Raw genomic sequence first — 18008 nt, 5'->3', positions numbered from 1 at the left:
TGCTGAGCTAGAAAGGCAAGCAACAATAGAAGAAATGGATTGGTATACAGCTGTATTATGACACAATGTTGGTGAAACGGAACAATATTCAGTCTCTGCCACATGGCTTTGGTAGGGTGCTTCCTCAAATCCGGGTGCAACACAGAATCTGTTACTAATCTACAGCCCCAATGAGTGACATGATTGGAGATCTACCTGCCGTTAAATCTAAAACCACAAAAACACTTATTAAAAAAATTTAAAACTTAAAAATAAAATCAGTTTTCTCTTTATCCTTGGTATTAAGGACATTTTTTCCTGATAGAAAAAGAATCACTATTTAAATTAAGTTGCTTTTTAACTATCGCTCATTTTTATACTTCATGTACCATTTAAAACTAATATAATTAGTGTCACTGAAACTGATTTAGTCCTGAAAATGGAGAGTTATAACACAAGTGAGGGCTCAGTCACAGGAATTACAGAGCAGTATGTAAAGTTTGGTGATTAACGTTTTGCAAAGAATGTAAGGTTATGGGTAAGCTCTATGAGTTTGCTAGTTTGAAAGAATGAGGGAGATGTCTGAATAACTGAACAATTATCCCTCAGTTGATTCACCTAGTGTAAGAAGCTAATAATTTTTAATGGACACTCACAGCTTGCTGTGACCTCAAGAGGCCACTTTTCCTGTTGGCATGCCAAACAAGTGCAATTTTCCTAGAAAGTGTTGCCTACAGTACCCACTCACATTTAGGCATTTCAGTTATACTTTTTAAAGGTAGCACCGTCTGTGCTAAAAAAAACCTGCTTGTTGCCAATGCCTAGATCTTTTCCTAAAAACCTTCACAGAACCTGTCTACCTTCATCTTTTATGTGCACAGTTACTTTTGTCTTTTCTCTGTAGCTGCACTGCATTTCACTTGTCTTTGCCTAAGTCTATTCTGTTTGCTTCTAGCTGCTTCTCCAATTTAATAGGGTCACTTTGAATTCTGATACTATTTTCCAAGGTTCTGTCCATCCTGCCTCTTTCTCTAACCTCCAACTAACTTCTGATTTGTAAACTTCCCTTCTAATAGCTGTGAAATTGCTGAAGACTTCCAAGAAGATCAGTGTTTACAGACCATCTGTCACTGTTTTTCAGCTGAAAAGTTAAGCTTACTGGTTAGTCAGTTTGAAGACACAAATCAGTTGATGCTGGGAGGTAGTTACAGCCTATGTATGTGAAAAGCATGTTTATGTGCTAATTTCACTGGAATGTAAACCCCAGGAAAACGGAATACATAGGGTTTTTGTTTTTTCACTGCTCTATACCGCATATCTATGATAGTTCTTAGAGCTCAATAAATATTTCCTTAATTAAATAAAAAATTTATGTGAAATCCATGGCATCCTGAAAATATGAAAACTAAAACAAGTCATTTTATCAATTATGAGTAGTTTTACATTTTGAGTAAATTTTTGAAGAGTGCCATTTGTCTAATTTCTAATGTGATTTATTTCCTTCTAATACTTCACCAGTGGCCATAATACTGAAACTTTTAAAGCAAAGATAAACATTCATATAATTATTTGGAAATAGAAAATGCTACCTGAATACTAACTGCAGATATTAATTAGAGGGGAAAAAACCAGTACAACCTGCCATGACTCAAAAAAGCTAAAATAGGGTAAAACAGCTCAAGGTGGCTGTGAAAAATAGCTGTTCTTTAATTCTGAGTCCTTAAATCCTGGCTAAAGTCTAGTCATACCTGCATATTTGCTATCAGAAACAAGGGTCAGCTCTTTCATAAAAGCATGGAAAAGGAATTAACATTGAATTTCAACATATGTGAATCATTAACAAAGCTATCAACAGAAGACCAAGCACAAAATCTTTATTTCTGGTGAAAGCATGATAGAAAACAAAAGAGGATTTTCATATTCCACACTGAAAAACTTACGGAAGTTTTTCTGATGATTTTTTTGTAAGACCGTAAGTTACTGAAAAAAGACTAAGTTTAAAATCACAGATAATCATTTTAAGAAGAGTTTTTTTTTTTCTTTTAACTTTATACCTGAAGACTGATGTTTTTAATATAAAAGTTTTTAAATGAGTGAAATTTGAATGGAATAATGAGTACACTTTTCAAATGTGTAGTTTTTTTACCACAAAACTGCTACATTTCTTTCCTTATGAAAATAAAATAGGTGTTTTGACATTGGGAGGCCCTGAATGACAGCACTGCCTAGGCCAGTTCAATGTGAACATGTAATTGAGGACTGAAACTCCAAGGCAGATCTGCCTGCTTTGAAATTGTGAAGTAAAGAACAGATCTGAAACAAGGTGACAGTTGGATCTCACTTGATCTATATTATATCATTCAGAAACATAATTCAAACAACGTTTCTTCTTGACAGCAGGCTAACAAAAGTATACTGAAAAGCTCTTAAAATAACTTGAACTATCACTCTGCTCGCCCCTCACACTTCATTTTTTAAAAAATGTAGTTACATTCTTATTTTATCATATTGAATGGGCAAAGTTTTATAAATTAAGACCTCAGTGATCTAATGAACCAAATGAATACAACCATTCTCTAATAGTCACATACCAATATACATCAATTTTCAAATTTTTATGTATAAACATGTAACATGGTAAATGTTCTGTTTTATTACAATAAAATAGCTTTACCTGGATGATTCTTTCTTTCTTAATGTACCTCATCCTCCACTTAATTCCCTCATGGTTCTCTTTCCTTTGGTTTGACATATTTTTCTTTTATGAAGTCATTTTCATTATATATATCGACTGATGCATACAAGTCAGAGTTATACACACAGCAGAGTTACTACTGAGTGATGACTTTGTGCTTTTGTTTTCAGCTTTGTGCTTGGGTTTTGTTTTGTTTTGGGCCACATTAATTTTGGCCCAAAGCAGAGACTTCATTTTGTAACAAGTAAAAATAATTTCACTAATGATGGTATTTTCTATAGAATTAGAATACTAACTTCAGTGTAAGGCAAGGAATCTTTCACCAGGAGATGGTATCTATGAAGTTGTGAAACCCTTAAAATTGTATGTAAAATGGTTTTGGTGTATGTTTGTGTGCTCCGTTGTGCACACACATGCCTGCACTTCTTTCCGGTGAAAGGGTCCTGAGGCTTTTACTTCCTTTTCAATATTTAAGAAAAGAGGTATACAGGAAAAAAGACATGTCTCTTTCTTTGGCGAGTGACCTATAATATAAACAAGAAAACTGGAAAAAATGATTCAGAATACCCAAAATATATCTTATGTATGTAAGTATCACCTAATCAATTGCAGTATAACATAATGGAGAAAGATTATAATCCAGAATTTACAATGGAATAAGATTTTAATCTTATCTAATCTACTATCATCCCTCAATATGTAAAGAAACGCAGGTCCAGAGATATTCATAATTTATTCAAGGTCACACATGACTCTGATAGTTTTTCTTAAACATATTTATATCAGCGATTTTCAAACATTTTTTAGCACCCTCTCCCAAAAATATGTTTCAACAAAATTTTATTAGGAGCCTTATAGGAGTGCATTACTTTTTTATAATATGCTTTTCTGTAATGTTCAATTATTTTATTTTCATATTCACATATTAATTCACATAACATAAATAAACAAACAAAAATAAAAGCAAATAGATAAAAGAGACTTCTAGAACTGTGGAGAACTGATTCAATAGGCATTTTCTATTTTAAATATTTTGTTTCCTATTTTTTGCTTTTCTATGTAACAAAACAATATCAACACACATGCAATCTACAGAAACCCAGTGTAAGCAATGATTAGTTCAATTTTAAAGGGCTACTTTATAAAATAGAGACAGCCATATTAATCAAGACCAAGTTGTTTATAATAATAAACAAAGCTAAAATAATCTGCATACTATCCTTAAAAGGTATACAAGTTTTAAAACCATAGAAACCATAATTTTATATTTTTTACTGTTTTTATTCAAACAATTAATGAAATTACAAAGTATCAAAGAAATGCTTTATTGAAAGCCAAAATCTTTTTCATCATTTTTTTCTAAAGTCATAAATTGAAGAGCTGACATCTTGATTTATCGCACTGTGCACTTTTAATAGCCAACAAGTTAGCTATTAAATTTTAATCAACCTGCCTATTAAATTTCTTTCAAATGGTTCAGGGATACTTCAGTTTCTTTTAATAGCTAATTAATTCACTGGAAATCTATTAATATGGATTTCAGTGACATGTCTTCTCCAGAGTACAGATTGGGTCATTGTTAGTTCAGTATAAAATGAAAAATTCTGAATGTAGAGGTGTTGCCTCTATTTCAATATGTAAATTCAAAGCTTTAGAGTTGGGAACCCTAGAAATTACGTATTCTGTTCTCCCTTATTTTGCACTAATTGGCTTTATACATGTCTTCTTCATCAGATACATGGGTTTTTCTACAATAAACATTTAGAAGTAAAATTCCTGGGTCATATGTGGTCCACATTTTCATTTTACAACATATTGCCACAATGCTGTCAAATATGTATGTATCAATTCACACTTCCCATAAGCAGTGTATATTTCTTAAATTCTTGCTAGGACATGGTATTGTCAGGCTGACATCTTGCCAATTTGATAGAGTATGAAGTATCTCATATTACTGTTATACTTTGCCTTTTCCTGATTACCAGACAGATGGAATAATTTTTCATATATTTATTGGTTGTAAAGGTTTCTTATTCTGTGAATTGCCTGTTCTTATCTTTTGCCCACATACATATTAGGTTGTTGAATTTTATTTATTGATTTGTAGGCATTCTTTATACAATATAGGCATTAACATTTTGTTTTTTATATGTATTGTTTACACCTCCTTCCAGTAGCTCACCTGTTTTGAGTGCTGTTTAAATTTTGAGATAGGACTCTTATCTGTCTTTTTCTTATAATTTATGATCTTTGTTTTCAAGAACTCCTTTAACCTAAAATCTAAAATATATTTTCTTCTAAAAGCTTTAAGGTATTATTTTATGTATATACATTTTTTTTTTTGCCCTGAAATTCAACACAACCCGGTTGTGCTGCAATGGAGAAACTGATACCATTAGATACTCATTGTTGTTTTTTATTGAAAAAGAAGCTTCTCAGAGATCTTATGTTTTCTGACTGCTCTAGCCAACAGTGGTAGGCTTAGAAATCATAATTCTTGATGAATCTTTGCTTTACAGTATAGGAAGTGGCTGATTTGCACGTAGAAATGATGAACCTATACTACTCAGTCATTCATCTCTAAAACTCATTTTTTGTGGTCAAAGTCATGTATTTCTGTGTGCTTTTAACTTGGACATTTTCAATACATTGGCATAGTACTCAAAACAAGGAATACTGAGCCCAAAGATAATGGGTCAAGTATGCTTATCCACAGGTAAAATAGCAGTAAATTCCATTTCTTTCTAGTAAGAATGTTGTCATTCCCACAGCTATGTTTATTTGTAAATCACACACTGCTTTATATTTTATTTGTAAATTCACACTGCTTGTGAATTTTTGCTGAATAAAACAAACCTCAGAACAAAGGAAAGTATAACTATTTAACAATATAAAATAATTTACCAATCTGAAGAAAATATGACTTTTCATATACTTCTCTGCCCTATATTGGCATACTTTCTTATATTGTACAAATTTTACAAACTCGTATGCAGAAAGTCTATACCAGCTAAAACCTGAATTTTATATTTGGAAATTTATTTGAAAAAAAGTATGTGAGAGAAAAGTAGATATGAATTAAAACAAGATATCTATGAATAAAGAGATTCTTGATTATGTTGTTCAGAGAAGGCTTATTTTGTCATATAATCATAACCAGCTCTGTTCTGTTTAGACTGAGATTGTTTCAGGAAACATATTGTTTCTATTTTTCTACATCAAGATTGTCTTCCTTCAATCTGTATATCCTCTTAAATCTTTCTTAGTTCTCCAGTGATGTTCTGGGGTTATAAATTACTATCTATGAATGTAATGGGTAACTTGTTTTAGTTTTTAAAGCACCCACATTCCTTATAATAATAAACTATGAGGAAAGACTATTATGATGATCATAGGAGAGCCTATCACATAAACACTTATTTTTAAATGGCATGCAGTGTATAATGCTGAACTATATAAAGTGCAAGCCTCAGTATGCAATAAACAGGGGCTATCTTGGATAATACACAATTATTGGTATTTAAGTATCTTTTTTTTCTAATAAGACCTTCTTATGATAAACATATATCCCATTTCCACATTTTAATTTTTCATGTAACTGAACTAACTTCTATTCACTTTCAAATAGTAGATATAGGTTAATCTAATCTATTTCTTAGAAAAAAATAATCTGAACAAGTGATGACTTTTAGTTAACTTTGGTTATTATATACCGCATTTATAGCATCACAATTTTATGCTTATAATACAGTAGGAATATTTTTCCAGATGAGAGGTACAGTCCAGTTTTTTTTGCTTTTAAATTTTGAATTATAAGGCACTTCATAGTTTTTAAAAAACTGGAATTAGCACATAAAAGTAATATGAAGTTTAATTTATAACATTATCACTACCTATTTGAAGTCAACTCAAATAAATTTCCCATCTGTTCTAGGCATTATTATATTGCTCTGACAGAGGACACAGTTTCAAGGAATATCAAATTCAGGAGTACGGAGATTTGGGAAAGTTATATCTTTGGTTCTATTACTAAATGATTATAGGCAGAAGCTATTTACCAGATTTTTTAAACACAGTCTTTGCTCTGACCAAAATATTTATCCTTTTACTGAAATATAAGAAATTAAAAATTAAAGATAAAAGGATTCTACTAATAAAATATCTTGAGATTTTTGGTATTTGAGAACTTCCAGGAGAAAAGAATGATTATAAAATTCTTGTAATCTAAGTCCTACAACTGAAGAGTTATGTATAGTAATTCAGCATATTTGATATCAAATAGTTTTGTAAAAAAATGTTATTGGTCAATTCATCTCCCCATATATTCACAATATTTTAAAGCTTCTCCTTCCCTAAGTAAATAGGATAAATGAATCCACTCTAAAGAATTGCACTTATAACAAAATAAAGTGGAAAGAAATGAATAGTATATCAAGGAAATTAAGAAATAAATATGTGAATAATTGTGCTTTAAGAATATCTTATTTCCATGAGGTGATAAAAATCATTCTGAAATACATTCTTGGAAACTTAATTCTAGTCTTCAGCAAGCTTCATGTAAAACTGTCATCGTAAGAAAATAACAAAAATTTTTATTATTGTAAGTAGGGCTGTGTGGTCAGAAAGCCCTCGTTTGGAATTTAGATTGTGTTCTTTATTAGCCATGTGATTTTGGACAAATTGCCAGAAAACCCAGGTTCTTCATGGATATAAAGATAATGGATAATAAATAATGAACAGTGTAAAACAGGTAAGTGATAGTTACACACACTAAAGGAGAAATCCCAACTTCACCAAGAGTATAAAGTGGTACATTGTGTTCTATCAGAGAAAAGAATACCACTAATTTCTGAAGATAAGTTGTAGTATTCACATTTAGTTCTCAAAAAAGATACTGTTTTCTAAAAAAAATTACATCCTCATCAAATTATACAAAACAGTAATATTTTAAAACCAATTGGAAATGTTCTATAGCACCATATTTAGAAGTTATCAAGGTAACCCACTGTGGCTTGTCTGATTTATAACAAAGAGGTAAGAGATACTGCTAACTATATATAAAGGCAGTAAGATAATAAACCATAAAAATGAGAAATCTACTCTACATAAATAAGCCCTTTGTGAAGGGATCTTTGAAAACTATAATAATAATAATAATAATAAAACCATTTTTAATATTGTGTAGTTGGCTGTGAGAGGCTGGATGACTTCAAGGATTCCGAACAAAGAGACAAAGTTAAGAACAAAACATAAGAAGGACTCACTGGGCAAGCATTTAAAAAATTTTTCTTTTTCAGTTCCTGCTAACAATTTATAGAAAGAACATTTGTCCCAGATTGACTAGAGATCAATACTTAATATATTCCATTTTACAATGAAAAGTTCATTCTGAAAGTTATTTGGTCTCCTAGAATTAGGAATCAGGGTATTAGTAGTATTGTTTAATTATCTATTTGATGCAGCAACTCACTTTTTAAAATCTGTACCTATTTTGCTTTTGTATATTAAACTGATTTTCCTGAAACAGAAGATATCCTTATTTTATTGTACATTTTCTGATTATTGAGGACACATACAAAGGAAAGAAATTAACACAGAAATCACTGTTGCCTCATTTACAATCAAGAATATAAAGGTCAAAAAATACTAGATATAAACATAATGGCGAATGTCAAATGAAAAATCTCTCCATGCCATGGGACACTTATTATATTTGTGCTCATATCATGGTAATACTTTCTCAAAACAAAAAATAGTTTGTTATATAGCCTATGTTAGCTATGCAAGAAGTACTCTTAGGCATATGATTAACTGTTTCTGCAAATTTGACAAATGTCAGATTATATTAGAATCCGGTTAATATTTATAACAAATGATTTTATAATCCTTCAAAAAAGCAAGGCTTTGGGGCAATATGACATTTTATGCATATAAGCCAAATTATATTTACTAACATTAATAAAATGGAGTGAATGAGTTTGCGTGTTCACCCTAGTAGCTTTAATTTATAGAAATCATTAATCGCGGTGAACACCACTTATGCCTTTTCATTTGTATTTTTCTTTAAAAACATGAAAACAAAATATGTTTAGTAGCCTGAATATTAATGAGACAGCAGGTGATTTATTGTGAAGTTTCATCCGTGCCAGTGACCAGCCTCCTGGGAAAGACTACAGGCTCTGAGAAGATATGAGTTTAAAAAGGGAATGAGTCACATCCCTACTCTGCTACATAACTGGTTATTTAGCAGGCCTGTCTAACTAGTGCTCTCTAAACCTCTGAAGGGTAGGAGGGCTTGGAGGAAAGAGAAGGCAGTGCTTGTTTATATCATTATCTAAGGTAGGGAGAAGAAATATTGTACCTTTATTTCCTCATTGCTAAAATATAGTTACAAATCAAAAATGGAAAGTACAACTATGCAGATGTAATTTGCATTTAATTTCTAATTTAAAAGAGATAATTCAGTTTTATGAGTTTATTTCCTTTTGTTAGCATCAAGGGGAGCACCATTTTAGGTAAATTATTTCTTTTACTTGACATTCAGGTAACCACTTAATTCCTCCCACCTATTATTAGAAAATACAAAGGAAAAGAAACCTTTGGTAGTGAATGATGAATTTTAATAACATTCTTGAGAGCACTGGCAAGGACCAGTTTTCATTTGTTAGAAAATATAAGTGAACTTCTGAATAGAATAATAATAGTACTTATTATGTCCCTGGCATGTTGTAAGCAATTAACACATATTAACTCAGTCCTCTCAAAGTCCCTCTGAAGTGGGTACTGTTTATATCCCTATTACATAGACACTGAGAAGTTAAGCAATTTACCCAAAGTCGCTGGGTTAAAACTCCTTACTCAAAACTTCTATGCAAAAAACAACTACAGATTAGACAGTCTTCTGCCATATAACACTTAAATATGGCTTACATAAATATAGCTTTACTGGTCAGATCTCCATGAATAAAAATCTATATTGCATTAACTTGTGTGGGAGGTTGATAAGATGGAGAATGGGACGTAGGGGAAATAAAACCCCACAATACAGGCCAAGTCATTGTTGCAGAAGGAGAAATGCCTTTTTGCTAATTCTGCCACTCAGATGCGGCACATTTTTGCAATCCACAGCTGGGAGCGGGCCACCTTTTGGTAATTCATATAGCAATACCATATTGGTAGCAGCTACCTAGAAAACCTTGATTTTAAACTGAAATTTCTGATGTCAATTCAACTTATTAAAAAAAAGAAAGTGGGAAATGCAATTATATTATTCATGATGATAAAGCCTAGTAAAATCACATTTCAGAAAAATCCCAATTTCCACATAAATCTACAGAAAGAGTGGAAATGTTTAACAATTAATTGAACTACCAGAGAAATTTCTCCCCAAATGCTTCATTTTTGGATCAAACTCAAGTTTTATAGGTATTGCTAATCTAAATCACTCAGAATACTGTTTGGCTAGCAGAGATTGTGGGTAGGGGATACAGGTGAAAAAGATTTCCTTAGCTGCAAATCGTTTCTACTACTATCAGGAACTTAGGGCTACCAGAAATTTGGATTAGAGTTCTATTGGCCTGGGAGGAGCTTGGGGATTGAGGACTGACTTCGAGGTATGTGCAAATTGTATATGTTTAAATGAACAAATGAATAAACCCTCCGTGGGATTTGTGAAACTTGGGTTTGGATAAGAGTTCACTTTCCTTGAAACTCTCTGTAATCAACCATCACCCTAGGGCTCTCAAAAAGCTCCTTCTACCTGTGTATACAGTGACATCGGTGAAGTTAACTTGATGGTAACCCTGGAGTATTGGGTACTGCTCTCAAGAAATTCTGGCTTCGTATGAGTGTGTAGCATTGTAGCAAACAAGTCAGCAGAAGAAAAATTTTTGAAAATGTATAGAGAACACCTGGAAAACATTTTCATAAATATATTCAAAGGGCAACGTAATGAAAGTTTTTAAAGAGATGAGGTGACCAAATAACAAAATCCCAAAGAGAATATATAAGAATGATTACATAAATTGAAAATTATCAACAAATGTTCCAAGGTCTTGCTTGATTACAAGGAGTAAAATCCCAATAGTAATCAAATTTATCACATTGGGAAATCTGGACAGGTAAACTGATACATAGGATGTAACAAGCTGGTTCAAGAACAGAATATTAGAGATGATTTGAAAAAATAAAAACCACTAAGAAAGATTTCTGCACTGCATGGTAGATGCTTTATTCTTAATGAATCCCAAAGATGATACTGATGGATTCTCGTTTGGAAGAATAGGTGATAAGACGTACAGAATTTTAAAATAATTATTCTTTTGATGAATTGAGCAGTGGTTATGGATAGGAAAGAAAACCTGAAGTGAAAATAGGACTAATTTTTAGACAACTTCTTGTAGTTTTCAAAGGTCAGAAGTACTCTAAAAGCAAACATAAGAGATTTAATATATCTGTTAGAAATAAAGGAAAATGGAGTTGGAATTAAAACAAAAAAATGCAGCTGTAAGAAACTAAGAATGAATGGGAAGTTAGAATACTGTACATGAAGATGTAAAAATGCAGTGCCTAACATTTTATTTTAATAATAGGGAATATAATTTTTGAATAAATAGATGTGAATAATTATGTTGCTGAGGTGACTGAACTGTTTATCTGGAAAGGTGAATCTTGGATGCCACCTACCTAAATATGATACACACGCCTGAATGCAGGGAGGATAGGACCCTGGGAAATAAGACAAGATTAAAGAAGGAAGTTAAAGACTAACTTCAGAGATATAATATGAAGAAATAAAATTTTAAAATACTGTACTCATCTAAGATAAAAAATAATGAGATGAGAATAAAACGAGGAGTTTCTGACTAGGGGAACTAGGAAATTAATATAGGAGATCAGGAAGATTACTATGATGTCTACCACCATTAAAGTCACTGAGTGAAAGGAAGAATATATATCCTGAAGGAAAAGATCACTGCATGAACATACAAGTCATAAATTCAATTTAACCCCCTCCCCAAAGCCATCATCAAAGTAACTTATTGGATGTCACAAGAAATTTTATACCCTTTCTTCAGTAACTTTAAGAAATATCTTTTAAAGCTAAAGATTTAAAAAACAGATTTAAACATATAATCAGACAATATAAAATATTATTTTCGGGGCTTCCCTGGTGGCGCAGTGCTTGAGAGTCCGCCTGCCGATGCAGGGGACGCGGGTTCGTGCCCCGTTTCGGGAGGATCCCGCGTGCCGCGGAGCGGCTGGGCCCGTGAGCCATGGCCGCTGAGCCTGCGCGTCCGGAGCCTGTGCTCCGCAAATGGGAGAGGCCGCAACAGTGAGAGGCCCGCATAACGCAAGAAAAAAAAAAAAAAAAAAAAAAATATTATTTTCTTTAAATATATTTCAAATTGACCTAGTCATCCTCATAGCACATATTCCAAGTTGAACTTTCTGAGAAGGAACTAAAAAGGGCACAGCAATGTTATATAATGTGATTGACCTTAAAAATCAAGGTCATAAAAAGTATTCATTTAAAATAATTTTTAATAAAGCTGCATACCTTACTATCTTTACATAAATTTAGATCATAATGCTAAACCAAATATTTTACATATTTTATCTGTCTTCACAGTAGGCAAATAAACCGTGCATCATTAAATCTCATCTTTTGTTTAAATGACACTTATCCTATGGCTGCTATGACCATTAGATGCAAGATACTTCTAATAATAAATATTATTAATAAGGATAGTTTTCTTAAAGGAACATACTGTAAATTTTCTATGTATTATTTCTATGTATTATTTAAAGTAAAAAGAAAAATCTGTCACTATGAAAGCAAATTTGTTCCTAAACTTTGGAGGCATGTGTAAGTAATTTGTTCTCTGTGGTTTAGGAAGTATGTCAGAAAGTTAGAAGTATTCATATTTAAATTTTCACAAGCTAACCAGTAAAACTAAACTTAAAATGAGAAGAATACTTGAGAGATATTATGTAAAATAAACTAAAAATGAAACAAAATAAAAGAAGGTAATTGTTTTATTTTAATGTATTTTCTTCAGATTTGGAGGAATATTTGCACTCACTGTTTTAACTTAAGCAAAAGTGATATAGAAAATTTAATATCATTACTAGCTTATAGTTAACTATATCACTACCACAAATAAAAGTATGTAAATCAATCAAAATTAAATATAATATGGATGAATCCTTATATCAAATTCAACTTAGACACTACTTGTTGTAACTTCTTTTATATAAATAAGATGCAACTTACTTGAGTAAAAGTAATTAACAGCACCAGCATCTGAATCTTCCTTAATTGTAACCATAATTATTAAATTGTTTCTAAGTAGCATTTAATATAACAGAAAGCTCTCAGAAACAGGTTTAAAAAAACAAATAATTCTAGCTTAGAGGCTGAAAAAAATAACAATGTCAATCATAAAAATAACCACTGAATATATGCATTAAAAAATGTCTCTTTTAGGACAGTGCAATTAGAATGTGCTCATAGAAGTGCCACCCCCCAGATAAAAGTGTATTCTAAAGATTTCCCTATACAGACTGTAGTGTACTCTGGCTCTCCACAAACATTATATCGACTCATTTTTACTGCAGTCAATTTAATTTTAATCACACACACACACACACACACACACAGTGGGGAGGGGGAAAAGAGGGAGAAAGAGAGAGACAGAGGCAATAAAAAGATCAACCACAAACAAAATGGTAGATTAAGGGAACTTCATTTTCAAAATCAAAATGATACCCCAGAAGCATTTTAACCAGAAGCACATACACACCAAAAAAATCATTTTATATATATATAAAATTTATATATAGTGGGTTTTTTCTTCTGTATCTTTAAATATCCAATATTATCTGGACACATCTTTTTGATATTAAGATTAGGTGGGATTTTTCCCCAAATACACAGGTTGCTTTAAGTATGTATTAGAGAGTATAATTTTACTTCCACAAAGACTATGAAATTGCTCTATACGTGGGGTAATGTGGAACTCTATGATGTTTAGCAGACTATATAGCCACATAATTGCCCATTTTCACTGCTTCCAATGAGGCCTGACAGCTCACCAGTTTATAACAGTGGCAGATGACTAGAGAAAGAAGTTTCTCACTTTTTAACTTACTTTCAGAAAAGATCTCCTGAAAATTCTGGATTGAAAAAATAAAAAGGCTTATGAATAATGGAATACACTCAACCAGGTTTTATATCCTTGCAATATTCCTATCACATGGAACAAGGTCCAGAAGTTGAAAATAAAGCAATGCATTTAAGAACTTCTTAAAGTAATCACAAAAAAGAGTGAATATGAAAAATTATTTCTAATTACCTCTGTTGAGTGACGCTGAACTGTTTATATCTCCAGTAATGAAGGAAGACTCTGACTGCTTTCGGACCGTGTCATTCCACATCCTACGAATTCGGCTCTGGATGAGGGAAAGGAAAAAAAGGAAATGCACTCACCACACTGTGAATTTTCACACATATTGTTCTTTTTTGTTTCTATTACAGTTATATGAGGTTTATATTTCTGTCATCTGGCAAATACACAACTTCTACATGCTTGTAGTACAGTAGCATGAGAACATCGGGAACTAAATTAATGATGATAATTGGTTCTCATTAAGTGTATTCTTAAATGCCTATGCCAGAAATAATTATAACTATTTAAAAGGAATAAATGTAACATACTATACCAATTTAAATGAAGATACATAGAAATGTACCCTAGATAGAATTTAATAATTTAAATTTCTAAGGTAAAACAAATTATTTTCATTGTAACTTTTATGGAAATGGGATATTTAAATATGCATTAATTTGTAAGTTTTATTAACAAAAGATTTACTTATGAATTCAGAATCTTGCAAGAAGAAACAGTTTGGTAAGAAAAGAACAGAGTATATTAAAATGTTACTAAACTTAACATTTTCCATAAATTTTGTAAGACCAATGTAATTTTACAGGTTACATACTATCTCAACTTTTCTTTCTTTTGAAGGAGATAAAGGAAGTCGATTCATCTTTATTCATTTCTAGACAGTAGGAAGTTTTAGAGAGAACTGAAAATTCTTACATCATTATATGTATTCTCAAATTCAATTTTCCAAGTGTCTGATAATTCCAGAAAGCAGTATAATATTTTTCCATTGAGGGGGGACTTTTTTCTGGTTTACTGCTTTGCTATTTTATTTGAGTTAGGGATCAAAAAGTATTAACAATCTTGTGAGCAGGAAACAAAATATTTTCAGAAGCTTTTCCAAGGATGAAAAACTTCTTAGAACTATTACTAGTACTAACGGTGAAATCAAGCTCACAAATGGGTTATGTTCCAAATATATTTGAATTCCTTGAATAACAGGAGTACCTAATCTTAAAATATTAGACAATTGGTTTTATGAATATTGGGATATGTGTATCTTTTAGAAATGTCTATATTGTTATTTAGGTCAGCAAATACATACATACGCATACCCATACAGCAAAACTAATAAAAGTACAATAAGAAAACCGGTGCAGTAAAACCTGCACTTGAAAAATGTTTCTATTGAAAAATACTTCAAAACTTCAAGCTGAAATACTGAGAACAAATCTCTCACATTTGTTTTATTAGTTAACTAATTAAAAATATTAATTACCCTCTACTGCATGCCAAATACTAATCTAGGAAATACAAAGGGGAAAGGCAAACACAAACATCTTTGCCTTCATTGAGTTGCTAGACTAGTGAGTGACAGACTAATCAAACATAAATTAACAAAAATACATGCAAAAGTACAATGTGCCCACAAATCTCCATAGAAGCATTACTTATAGCTGAAAACTGTGAACAACCCAACTGACTATCAATGGTAGAATGAATGAATAAATTATAGAACAACATACAGCGATGAAAATAAAAGAGCAACATAGCCTCCTGAAGCAACATAGTTGTCCAAGGAAAGGAGGAAAACATAAAAGAATATGTATTGGATGATTTCATGTGGATAAGTATCAAACACATGCAAAACCAAAAATACTGTTAAAAGTTAATATAGTGACTATGTTTTTAGGTGAATGATTGAGAAGGGTTCAAATGGTTTCTGAGGCACTCTCAATATTCTAATATTTGGTCTGGGGAAGGGTAATAAATCACCGTGCCATACGCTTATATTTTGCATGCTTTTTAAATGTTTTTTATACTGCTTAATTGAAATAATTTTTAAGTGCATGTAACAAGAGAACATGTTTAGGAAATCTGACAACATTGACATCTGAGTGACATCTCAGCTGAGATTTGATGGAATTATGATCATTGTTAGGTGACATTTATTTGAGCTGCCCCCATTATCTTCTATTATTATTTTCATTAGTCTCCCCTACCTGGGCTAGCCACACCTGTTCCCCTGCCATTCCTTAACACACCAAGCACAATTCTGCCTTAGGTTTTTTTTTTTTTTTTTTTGCGGTACGCGGGCCTCTCACTGCTGTGGCCTCTGCCGTTGCGGAGCACAGGCTCCGGACGCGCAGGCTCAGCGGCCAATGGCTCATGGGCCCAGCCGCTCCGCGGCATGTGGGATCTTCCTGGACCGGGGCAGGAACCCGTGTCCCCTGCATCGGCAGGCGGACTCTCAACCACTGCCCCACCAGGGAAGCCCCTGCCTTAGGCTTTGTATGATTATTTCTTCTGTCTGGAGTGCTCCTTCCCCAGATACTGGTATGGATAAATCTTTCACCTCTTCAACTTTTGCTCCTGAAAGAGATCTAACTTGATCACCCTATTTAGAACTGTACTGCAGCCACCCAACTCTGCAATTTCTGCCCCATAGCATTACCATCTTCTACATTATAATATAGTTATTCCTTATATTTATATTTAATGTCCAATAATTAATGTCCAATGTCTGCATTAGGTTTGAGGCTCTAGAAAAACAAATTTTGGGAATTCCCTGGCAGTCGAGAGGTTAGGACTCCATGCTTTCACTGCCGAAGGTCCAGGTTCAATCCCTGGTCAAGGAACTAAGATCTGGCAAGCAGCCCAGTGTGGCCAAAAGATAAAAAGAAAAAGAAAAATTTTGTCTTTTTTTGTTCAGTGATGTATCACACACCTGAAATAATGCCTGGTACACAGTGATTATTATATGTGTATATACATAAAATATGTATTATAAATATTTAAATATTTCAATTCTTTCTATGTTCTAGGTTTTATGCTATGTATTTTTCATGTATTCACTCTCTTATTCATTACAAACTTGAGGTTTCGAGGTTCACATGTCCAATATCACAGACCAAATAAATGGCAAAAACAGTATTTGAATCCTGATCTAGGAGATTAACAACTCACTACATTATATCAAATAATTGCTGAAAAGGAAACGGAGAAAAGGGTAAAGTATTGCAGGCAGAAGAAAAGTATACAATATGTGGCACAGAGCCAACACTTAAATGTTCATGGAATGAAGCAGGACAAGCCTTAGAATATGGCAGTGAATAAAGCAAGTCGCAGAAGACTACATACAATAAGGGACCATTTTAAAGAAAGATTTTAAAAAGGTGAAGTAAACAACATCTTTTCTGGAGGTGAAGAAATTATTAGAAAAGTCAAGGAAATGAAGAACAGAAGTTAGTAGTAGCTGTCTCTGGTAGGGAGGCATAGGGATTGGTTAGGGAGAGGTTTCAACAAGGGAAAAACATATGGAAAATATTGTTTCCTAAGTTGGTTGGTGAGTTCACGGGTACTGATTTTATTATACTATGCTTCACAATTTAATATATGCCACATATATTTTTATGTTTCAAATATTACATAACAAAAGTAAATACATTTACAAAGTCAGTAAAACAAATGAAAGATAAATGACAGAACAATTAATGGAAGGTCAAAGTGGAAAGGACAATACTTCAGCTCATAGTTTTTAAAAATACACACACATACCAATCTTATACACATCTCTGTGAATATATATTTATGTGTGATTATGGATATTACCAACTTTTTATAAGTGATTAGCACCAGGGGATCAACAGGTAGAGAGGATTTTTAATTTTTAGTCTTGCCAATCACTCTCTTTCATTACCTACATAGTAGCCACATGATCTTTATTACATGTGAATGATTTCCTGTCACTGCCTTTTCTAAATGATCCCATTACCTTTCTAAAGTAATCAAAATAAAATGTGAACTCCCATACTCTTAAAATATCTAAGGATCCATCTCCAGCCTTCTTTGACTTAGTCTCCTACTCACTCTCTCACCACTTTAGCCAATGACATTCTTCTTATTCCCAAAGTTGCAAGGTCTCACCCACCTAAAGGGCCTTGTAT

The 18008-nt window shown here is 32.4% G+C and overlaps 1 protein-coding gene across 13 annotated transcripts in view; it reads right to left on the bottom strand.

The window, feature by feature from the left end:
• Positions 1 to 18008, bottom strand: part of ADGRL3 (adhesion G protein-coupled receptor L3) — a 588406-nt gene that overhangs the window by 11856 nt on the left and 558542 nt on the right. For all 13 annotated transcript variants that reach the window (XM_007446078.1, XM_007446073.1, XM_007446080.1 and 10 more), the window contains one exon: positions 14032 to 14128. In XM_007446078.1, coding sequence (XP_007446140.1) covers positions 14032 to 14128 — 97 coding nt within the window. The remainder of the gene's footprint in view (positions 1 to 14031; positions 14129 to 18008) is intronic.

Source organism: Lipotes vexillifer, unplaced genomic scaffold (assembly GCF_000442215.2).
Source record: "Lipotes vexillifer unplaced genomic scaffold, Lipotes_vexillifer_v1.1 scaffold462, whole genome shotgun sequence".
In the NCBI taxonomy this organism is placed as follows: Eukaryota; Metazoa; Chordata; class Mammalia; order Artiodactyla; family Lipotidae; genus Lipotes; species Lipotes vexillifer.
The sequence above is the reverse complement of the archived record's forward strand: the minus strand, read 5'-3'. Positions and strand labels throughout refer to the sequence as shown.